The sequence below is a fragment of the Harpia harpyja genome, chromosome 13, assembly GCF_026419915.1.
Source record: "Harpia harpyja isolate bHarHar1 chromosome 13, bHarHar1 primary haplotype, whole genome shotgun sequence".
Classification (NCBI taxonomy): Eukaryota; Metazoa; Chordata; class Aves; order Accipitriformes; family Accipitridae; genus Harpia; species Harpia harpyja.
This window is the reverse complement of record NC_068952.1, coordinates 6,596,121-6,606,702: the sequence shown is the minus strand read 5'-3', so window position 1 is coordinate 6,606,702 and position 10,582 is coordinate 6,596,121. Positions and strand designations below refer to the sequence as shown.

The window sequence follows — 10,582 nt, the reverse complement described above, 5'->3', positions numbered from 1 at the left end:
CCACCCATGGGCCTCAGGGCGGGAGACTGACGCGGAGACGGCCCGCACCTGGCCCGGCAGAGGCCCACAGGTGCCGGTCCCGCGGAGCGCCTAGCCCCAGGGCGAACGGGCTGCCCCCCCCCCCGACTCCCCGGCGGCGGCGGGACTCGAACCCGCGACAGCCTGCCGGCGGGCGGGCAGCCCGCGCCGCTCCGATGCGGCGGCGCAGCCACCGATGGGCGGGGCGGGGCGGGGCGTGCCGGCATCCCGCCGGTCCTGGAGGGGTCGCTGTGGCAATCGCGCCGCCCGCCGGGCTGCCCTCTCGGAGCACGTCGGCCGAGCTCCGCCGGCGGGCCCGGAATCTCCGAGTCATGCGCTTCGCGATTGGGCGACGGTTTCCCGCCGACCAATGGGAGGTGTCGGCTTGCAGTGACGCCCGCCCGCCTTCAGCGCCATCTTGCCGGCGGCGGGAGGAGCGGAGGAGCACGCCGCGCCGCTCCGGCCCGGCCCGGCCCGGCCCGGCCCGGCCCCGCCATGCCGCACTACCAGGCCTGGGAGGAGTTCACGCGCGCTGCCGAGAAGCTCTACCTCGCCGACCCCATGAAGGTGGGGTGGGAGCCGGGCCAGGCCGAGCCGAGAGGCCGGGCGGGCGGGACGGAGAGGGTCCCGCCGCCCGCGGTAGGCCCGGGGAGGAGCGGCTGTGGCGTGAGGCGGTGGGCGCCGTGCGGGGGCGGCTTGGCGGCTCCGGCGCCTTCGCTCCGTGTCCTCTGGCCGCCCGGGGAGGCAAACGGTCCTCTGAGACCCGGCGGGCCGCCGTCGCCGGAGCGTCTCCCAGGGACGGTAGCTGTGCCGCAGGCGCCGGGAGCAGCGCTGCCGAACCGGCGGGGGCGGCCGGCGGTAGCCGGTTGGAAGGGTTTTTCGAGGCGTAGTTGCAGTGGCCTGCACGGGGGAGGCAAGAAGCAGCAGCAGGGAAGGGGGTTACTCGCTGCTGTCGCACCTGGCCTGCTTTTCCCACGGAGCAGGAGGACATTCTCATTTAACACCCCAAAAATGTCCATAGGGGACGGTGTTTTGGGTGTTGTTACCAGCCACAGGTGCGAACCTGGAGAACTGAACTTCAGAGACGTTGTGCTTCTTTACAGTGTACCTGTGCACTAGAAACGGGCATTAAGAGTTCTGCTGAACAAAGAGTGTATCAACAATTTGTTTATCTTACGAGTCTACAACATCTAAGATTGCATCGTTTGTCGTCCTAAAAAATTAAAAGAAAGCGTTCATTAGCTCTTACGTTGCATTGTTGCCTGCAGTGACGTTTCAGACTGGAGGGTGTTTGCTTCCTGAATAGTAATTGCTCTAGGAACTAACTTCTTGGTACATGACTGCTTTTTGGTTTTGGTAACTTTTTCAGGAGTATAGTTTGTGCAAATGTTAAAAGTAATTTCAGTCTTCAGAAAAAGCGTTATAATTCAGCCAAAAAGCAGCACAGAAGGTAACATGGAGCTCATATGCCTGAGAAAACTTCATTAAAAAAGGCCTAGTTTTCCTCACCAAAAACAGAGGACACGGAGGAACCTTCTGAAGTAGTGTTTAACATCTGCCTTTAATTAGCATAGGTGACCCCTTCATGTACAATTGCCACCTGTCTACTGATAATAAAATTGTCCTGGTTTACCTTCTTATGTTCTGTAACATTCAATTAAATGAAAGAGGAGGGATGTCAGTGCAGCCAGGAGTTGTTCTTCTTTTCTTGAGGGGTCTCCAAAGGCAATCTCTTCCTATCCATGGCAATAAACTTGTCTATTTATGAAGGAGTTTATATGGGTGTCAGAGTCGCAACACAAGTACCCTCCTTCTAATTTGCCAGAGAACTAGCTTGAGGAACTTTTGTATGTAACTGGGCTTGTCCGGAAACTGAAGGAAGAATAAGAATTGTGGGAGATGGATGTGCGTTCTTTGTGGGCTGGTGAGGCTAGGTAGTGAGTGGTCTTGCCTTTTGTGGGAGCTAGTTATCTATCGAGTCTATGCCTGCTGCTTGTGGCAGCCTTTCCTGTGCTTTGGGCCTGGCTCAGTCGAGAGATGTACTGTTACATAGCTGTTGTGGTTGGAAGATGACTGTTTGTTAAACAAGAAGGGTAAATCTGTCATGAGATCCATCTTGGAGCAGGAATTTCAAAATATATTTTGTAGTCAAGGAGGTTGTTGACCATTAGCACAGGTGACTCTGTACAACAAAGACCTGTTTATGGTGCGAGTTCAGAATGTTCTCAGAAGGACACCTTGCTTTGTTTCTAGTTACTGATGCTAGCTGAGGCTAGAAACAATAGATATAAAAGTCCCTGTGGCCAGCTCTGCATTCAGGAGGAAGCATTTAATGCTTGGTCAGTTGCTGAGGATGTGATTTTTATCACTGTGGCTTTGAGAACTTTGGTGATTTGAGAGTCCAGAGGGACTGTGGATAGGTTAAAGCTCAGGGCAGGTGACTACAGTAGGAACTGTTTTAGTGAGAAGTTGAATGCTTGCTTTCAGTCTTCAGATTTAGCCTTTTTGAGTCTTGAAAGCAATTTAATTTGAAAGAACTCTCTTCAGTCCTCTGATTTTAAGTACTCTGAAAGTGTTACTCTTTGTATCTTCCCTTTCCACTTGCAAAAACATCAGAACACCAAATCTGTCTGCAGGCTGCAGTGCAGCTATTGAAATAACTGTAGTGACTGGAAATATGATGACTGTTACATAATAGTTTAGGTACTGTAGAAGAAAAAGTAGTAATGTTGAGCCGACCCCACTCAGTCCCTTTCAAGTCTTCATGTAGAATTATTTTTTTCTTTTAAGTGTTTCAAGTTTATAAGCACAAGCTTCCAGTTAGTTTTTCTGAAGTGTGATAAATGGCGAGGGGGTGTCTTGTATTGACATGACTCTCGTAGTTTATCTTACCTGTCACTGAGGTCTCTGCAGCTGTCCTTGGGCATGTTCAAAACTACTGTAAATACAGCAATGTTAAGCTGTCTGATGTTGCTGTAGTACCAGTTTAACATGTTAAGCAGGGAAATGTGATGCTTCAACTTCCACACCAGGTTTGAGAACTTAACTTCCACACCATCCTGGCTGTTGGATTAGTGGCCACCAGAGCTGAGGACCACCACAGAGGTGGTGAAAATGTGAAGCAGTACATAATTATAATGAAAAGTAGTCTGAATTTGGGAAGATTTCCTTCAGATGTGTTCTGAGAATTGTTAGTGATAGATGTTAATTCTTAAAATGTTTGTCATTTCAGGTGCGGGTTGTTCTCAAATATCGACATTGTGATGGGAACCTGTGTATCAAAGTAACGGATGATGTGGCTGTAAGTACAGAATATATTCCCCTTTCAGGGCTTATTGTACCTCTCATGGACTTGCATTTTGTTGTCAGTCAACTTGGGAGCTCTTAGGCATTGCCTTGAGAGTGCCTGACAGTTTTCTAAAAACTTGTGTTCAGCCTTCCCTAGTTGCTGTGTCTGTGACTGACATTGACCTGTGGTTCAACTCTGTGCAGTCCAGGAGAAGTTCTAACACTTCCGTGTTCTTTATGGGTGCCAGCATAATTATTTTGGGATTCTATGCAAACAAGGAAAATGAGCACTACAAAAATCTTGGACTCTCTGAAAATGCTTCATGGAATGACATTGGTAGCTTCTGCTGAAGCATTTCAGGAGCATCTTCAAACAGATGTGTTTACTAGAGAGTGGTCCTTATTTGCTCAGAGTGGTGACAACTTCCAACTGTACGTTAAGCTCCTTCTTTGTGATTATGAGACGGTGGAGTGATTATGAGACTGAACGACAAGATTCACTTGCAGTTCAGAGATCCCATTGTCTGAAATACTGTTATGGTGTCAGTTACGCATTCAGTAAAAACTGTGGAACGTATACACAATATGGAATTTGGCAGTGTCCTTCCAAGGGTTGCTGTACAAGGAGATGGAGCAGCTGTGCTTATTGGTTGCCCTTGTTCTAAATGGTCTGGGAGGGCACTTAGAAGCGTGGGAGGGGTTAGGATGTGAGGTGGTGGGCAGCAGGTAGAAATGCGTCAGCATGCATCAGTGTATGCATGCTGATCTGCACACCAGCAGCAGGTTCTTGGTGCTAGTGATGTTATAACCAAGTTGCTGTTTTTCTGCAGTCCAGAGTAAGCAACAGTAGTCTGCCCTTCTCTTGTCTTCAGACTTGGAAAAAAATCAGATTTCTTCTTTTCCAGGAAAAGTAGTCTGGCATTGGTATTTCCAGTACCTGGGAGAGATGTGAAACTCCAATAATGGCACTTCCTGATAGGATAATAGGGCTTAACATGGGTTAGATGTTGAGTATGGAGCACTGACAACAGGGGGAGGTGAAGGGCAATTTAGTTGAAATCTTCCATAGGGGAAGTTGGAGTCAGGTGATTCATGAATGTGAACTCTTTTCAGTTACAGGCCTTCTTACCTGCTTCCAGACACAGAAGGCTGTTACACTGGTGGGGGGGCAGGGGATTGGTTTCATTTTGGGTTTTGGTTTTTTTTTTTTTCCTAAAGGCAGGAAGGGAAGTTCTCCTTGATGCTCAATCTGTAGAACTAATATAGCTGAAGGAAAAAAAGACCTGTTTTCTACTGTTTGTCTCTGAATTAAAATAGGAATTTAATGCTGGCAAAAGTTGCTATGTTGGCAGCACTGAAGAATGGAGCATTCTGGGTTTTTTCATTGTTAAATCAGCCTGGGCAGTCATACTCATGCTGTACAGGTGTAAGGAATTACTTAGTCTGGGAAAAAAAAAAAACAAACACAAAAACCTAAGTGGTCTTTCTGAGACAAATCACTGGCATATTACTCTTGTTCCTTTTGCATTTACAGGCTTGTCACATGAGGGAGTTCCTTTTTATCTTAATCAGATGCGATGTTCCTTATTTAGGACTGTCTTAGAAACAGATTTTGCTTGGGGGAGGGGATCCCCTTTAGTGGGAAATGCTGAACTGATTTTATGTCACTGGCAGTGTAAAAGGCAAAATAAACTTACTTTCAGAATATAGAGAATAGGAAAGTAATTTCAGGTTTAAAATCTGTTTCTGTTTTTAGACAACACAAACAGGAGTGTCTCTAAAGACAGCTTTAAACCCCAAGTTTTAGCATCTTTTTTGAGAGAGAAGAAACTAGGATAAATCATAAGCTTTCCTGTGTTCAAAATGGAAGACATGAGCCTTTCAGAGAAACTTAAATGTAAACACAGATGTGTGTGTATTTTAAAACAAGGTAGATAGGTGTTGGTGCTGTCTCATGGTAACAACATGCCACAAATGAACATTTAAATATTTACTTTGTTTTGTGTGTTCCAAGCACAAATTTGTTGCAACTATAAACAGGATAAAAACAGTTCAAGCGAAATCTGATGTTAAGCAACTTTCTCTTACAGTGTTTGCTGTATAGAACAGACCAGGCGCAAGACGTAAAGAAGATCGAGAAATTCCAGAGTCAGCTAATGCGACTCATGGTGGCTAAGGAATCCCGCAGTGCTGCCATGGAAACAGACTGAATTGCTGAAAATAAAATGAGTGCTCCAGTCATATTTCACTGGAAGAAAATATCTCTTGGATTTGAACGAATACTGGGACAGGAGATGCTTTTGTGTACTGAAGTGGACCGATGACAAGTCTGAAGCTTTTTCCCCCCCCAGATTCCGCTTTGGAAAACTAGGAAAATAAATGCTTTCAATTGAAAGCTTATTTATTTTTGGGAATCGAACAAGAAAACTATTCTTACACATTAGGTATGCTAAGAAGACAAGTAAATGTTTTACATCTACAGAACTTTAGTGTGAATTTGATGGGCCACAAGCATTTTTCTGGAAAGTTACTATAAAATTTAATATAGATTTCCTTGTGTTCATACCTTATGCTGATGTACTCCCACAGTGAGAAGGTTTATTAACGAGACTAATACTGTAGCATGATGACTGGATCTAATAATATTTACATAAATGATATACATCAGTGGGGTTTAGAAGAATGGATGTTTTCTGAGCTGAAATGTTAAAATTGCCAATTTGTATTAGCACTGTCGCTAGCAAGATTTTAGCTTTTAGTATTGATCTTGGTCATAAGCTGTGCAACATCTGTGATGCGGTTTGTAGAACTGTTATATTGGCTGAATAATTAAACTTCTGTATTTTAAAAATTAAAGTAAAACTTTGCTTGAATATTGCTAGAGATCAGTGAAAAACTGGGAGTTTATTTTCTGCTTATGCAAATACTGTTATTAAAGTCAGTGGCATTTTTCCATACTTGACCTATTTTATACTAGCAGGGGAGCTTTTCCCACCCTTGCTTCAGGCAGAGTTGAAGTATATCAGCAAGACAAATTCTAGAAGCTCTTGCCTATTATGTTAACAGAAAAAATGCAACCAAACACTATCCAGATTCCTTATTTTAGCAGCTTGCTAACTGTGCATTTTCAAATGTTACATGTGGCAGCTGGATGTCAGCCAACTAAATAAATGGATGAAAACCAGCTTAATAAACACTTAAACACCACTGTCAAAAATAGACCAATGCTCCTGTGGCTTAGACTTGTTTCTCATTGTTACCTCTGGTAGGGTGATGGAAGCCCTAATTGTCTTTTGCAAAGGCTTTTTGCTTGAAAACCCAGTAGCTGAAATTGATACTTGCTTTGACTAGATCTTGCATACTTAAAAACAGGTGAATATTTTAATGTAATTATGCTATTGGTATAACTAGGCTTTTTTTCCAGGACTAATGTTTTGGGTTAAACCAAGCCACGACAGTAAAGCAGAACCATACAGAGACTTGTCTGTAGTGGCATTTATATATAACAAAACAATCTACTTAAATAGCTACCTGCTGTCACTTACATAAAAAGAATTGAGCTACTCGGAAGCAGTGGAGTTCCCACATTTGCCAAAGGCTCGGAAAAAAAACCCAGGCTTGAATATTGCATTAGAGTACCCTTTCAGCTGAACATATAATGTTGCATATTGTTGGAAAATCCTGCAGTGCTAAATTCCCAGTGACTACTCAAATTATAGTCTGCAGGAGTGACTGGACTGGTACGTATATAACGCTTTTCTTTTTGTATTGGCTTTTGAAATACGAATAAATCCAGAGAGAAGGCTAAACTTTGTTCATAGTTTAATAAGATTCTGTAACGCTGAAAATTTTCCTTGATACTCTGAATTATTTTCTTAATATTTGCAATATAGTGTATTAAGTAGTTAAGCCATTTTTGTCTAAAGCGTTGTTCTGCAGTATGAATGGTTGCTACACAAAGTCATACAAGTGAAGGTTTAAGCTGTTAAATTGGCAGGTGAAAAGGCTGCAGCTACTTTAGTGTAATTTTTGGACATCTCTTATTGTTTTGCATGTAAATGTCTTCTGTGATCTGAGGTACCGAAAGGCTTGAGTGGTATTTGCTTGGAGGTATTGTGCGCGGAGGACAAAAATAAAAAGAGAAGACTATAGACAGAATCTTGGTGTACCAAGTGGCTGAAAGGCTTAAGCTATATACTTAAGCATATATAATTTAGGGAGGGGACTGTTACCTAGCAGAGGGGAGCAATTACAGTACTATATATTAGAGTAGCAGTTGTCAAGCAAAAGAGGCAGGGAAATGGATTCTAGTTTTCTAAATTCAGAAATCTTTTCTGTAAAACCATAAGGAAATATTAATTCTACTTTCATAAGAGTATGTGCTGTTAAGCTCATTTTCCATATACTTGCAGAAAAACTAGTGCAGTTCTGTACAGTCATAATACACAAGAATACTGATAAAGCTACTGCTTAACTTTTTATAAAGGCAGGTGCTTCTTGCCTTTGTCCTGGAATTTTCAGCAACTTCAGTACTGTGTTCATGGGGTGGTAGAAAAGCTGTGAACTCAAAGGTCTGCTTTTTTGTGCTTATTTGTTGAGAGTGTGCATGTGTGCATATGTACACTGATCACTTTCCTAATAAACTTACAATGACTTAGTCCATCATATTGCCAACTACTTGAACATGTCCACTGGTATGTGATGAGGAAATCAGCTTAATATGGCTGCTGCACCAAAGGGATGATTGAACACATTGCATGTGAAGCAGTGAATTTGGTAGCCCAGTGTGTCAGCAAATGCTTCTGATCACCAGCTAGGAGTTTGTGCCAATTACAGGCTGCAAACAGGCAGCACAGGAGCAGACAGGCAATCTGCAGTTATAGACAGGTAACCTTCTTTGCAGGAGAAGTGGAATGATTAAAAGAAAAGGATGTTTTCTCTTGCTATAGCTGGTTTTGTTGATGCATGTTAGTTACCTTCAGTAATTGTTTTGTGAGAATAGTTTAATAGAGAATATGGGTCTTGTTATTGCACAAAGAAATTGGATTCGTCTACCGATGGAATTTATTCTGTTTTTCTGGTGTTCTCACTTCCTGGATTCTTGAGTGTCTTTATTTCAATTCTTCCTTTGTGCACAGCACTTAAGCTTTGTGTCTGAGCTCTCTCTTATGTGCAACTACATCACTTCTGTTTTCCTTCAGGTTTTAAGCCTGAGCTTCTCTGTATGTAGTCCATTCTGTAAGTATATTCTGGATTACAGGAAGATCCTTAAATTACCTGTAGAAGTGAGAATTCTGGTCACAGGTCTTCATTTTAGAGGTCCTTATGAAAGAGGCCTTTGTTTCCACTAAAATCCTGACCTAACATTTTAAGAGTGACAGATTTATTGTGGAAAATGGGATGCTTTGGTGCCTGAGTCTGTCAAATGGGAAATGCAACTGAAGCCAAGCAGGTGCTTTTAAAAATGTTTTAACTTGTCAAAATAATTATATTTCATCTCGGTAAGTTCCTTCCTGCAGTATAAAAGTGGGTAATACTCAACATTTTGCTGTAATAAATGTGAAGAAACCCTGGTTTCTGCCAGATGTGGTCAGTAAGACTTAGATGATCACTTATTACCATAGGTTGATCTTAAAGGATTACATCATCTGGAAGGTGTGTTAGCCCTCTTGCTATAGGCAGAACAAACCTTCTCACTTCAATCATCTTAATTAAGGATGGTAACATACTGTTGTCCCCCAGTGCACCTGTGCTTTTTTCACTTCTGTTCCTGGCTTAGGGGAAGATAAAATTATAACACAGAAATGATACTGTAACCACATATTAAGTTTGAGATCTAAAGTGGAAAAATGAATATATAGCAAATAGGTGGGGTATAACTTATTCTCCTGTAGACTGCAGATTCTGCACAAGTCCCATTTCCTTCAAGAGTCTGAGCATTAGTGGGTGACCTTAGGGAGTAGGAGCTCAGCTGAAAACAATACTGTTCTTTGTACAATGCTCTGTGCTGAGGTAACTTTTAAATCTAATTGACTGAAACAAAGCTGTTTTGGTCAAGCATATCTAAGGAGTCTTCTTGAGAAGATCCTTTAAGAAAGTTATCTACTAACTTTTTAAAGGAAACTAGTCTATAAAGAACTACATCTAGTTTCTTGCTTAAGTAATTTGCTTTTCAAGACATGGGGGTGTCTGTTCTGAGAAGCTGATACCACTTTAAAGGTAGATGCTGTGTGACTCAGGAGTCAGGATAATGCAACTGTTTGTTTATAAAGATTTTATCTTTTACAAAGGCTTTGAGAGTCCAAGGACTGGTATTCAAATACAAGCAAGAGTTGAATTGTCTTTGTTGCTGTGGATGACAAAAACATGCCTTTCATCTCTTATTACTTTTACAATAAGTAGACTCTTTAGACTAGCTTCCAGATAAACCTCCCCACCTCTGTGCTGGGCTGAAGTATTTCATTTTAATTACTATGCACTGAAGGCAGATGTGGGCTTTTTAGTCTGTAGAAATGTTGGGTTTGAGATAAGAATGATGCTACGGTATTTTAGAAACAGATTACTTATTCAGCAGAGTACAGGGCATGGTAGTTTGCTGCACCCTGCTTATTATGCAACCTTGTGTAGGTCCTGTAACTGTTCTAACAGACTAAATGCTCTCAGGAGAATGTGGGCTTAAAGTGGACCATGTAAAACTGAACTCTCTGGGAACTGAGCCAATAAAAACATGGCAACGGTGTGATAGCAGAGTTAACTGCCTTCATGCAAGTACAGGCCCTATTGTTGAATGTAGTCTTTGTTTCTGGTGAAGGTATGTGCTTATTTTCTTATACTGTGCTGATGTTAGTTATAGGTGTGTGTACTCAGAGTCCTGTAATGGGAACGCAATTACTTTCTGCCATTCTAAAAACATCTTAAGTCATGAGTGCCATCTCTGAGTGCTCTTCTCTGAAAATGCCCACTCTTCCAGCAAGAACCAGTGTGCTCAGCCCATTAGTACTCCCCATACAGACAGTTCCTAGGTGTTGTGAATGTTGGTATTATGAAACTAAGAGTATAGTGTTTCTCTTAAACAGTAATGTTGGTATTTATGAAAGTGTTTTCTATTTAAATCAAGACCAGCTCTGAGGATGTTTTGCTTTGTTTTTGTAGCAAGTTTTGATTTAGGGATCACATTCTTCTGTCCCCTTTTTTGTGGCGATTCTTAGTCATTTTGTTAGAACTTAAAACATTAGTCTTATTGAGAGGTGTGGGAGAGATTGGGTTTTTTATTTCC

General features: G+C 42.5%; 1 protein-coding gene across 2 annotated transcripts; it reads left to right on the top strand.

The window, feature by feature from the left end:
• The first annotated feature begins 495 nt into the window (after positions 1-495).
• SRP9 (signal recognition particle 9) lies at positions 496-6,527 on the top strand. 2 transcript variants are annotated; one of them, XM_052806017.1, is made up of 3 exons: positions 496-585; positions 3,251-3,319; positions 5,397-6,527. In XM_052806017.1, the coding sequence occupies exons 1-3, from the start codon at positions 514-516 to the stop codon at positions 5,514-5,516; spliced, it is 261 nt and encodes an 86-aa protein (XP_052661977.1). In that variant the 5' UTR covers positions 496-513; the 3' UTR covers positions 5,517-6,527. The 2 variants fall into 2 exon arrangements, with proteins under 2 accessions (XP_052661977.1, XP_052661976.1); XM_052806016.1 differs by having other exon boundaries at positions 496-657.
• The last annotated feature ends 4,055 nt before the right edge of the window (positions 6,528-10,582 follow it).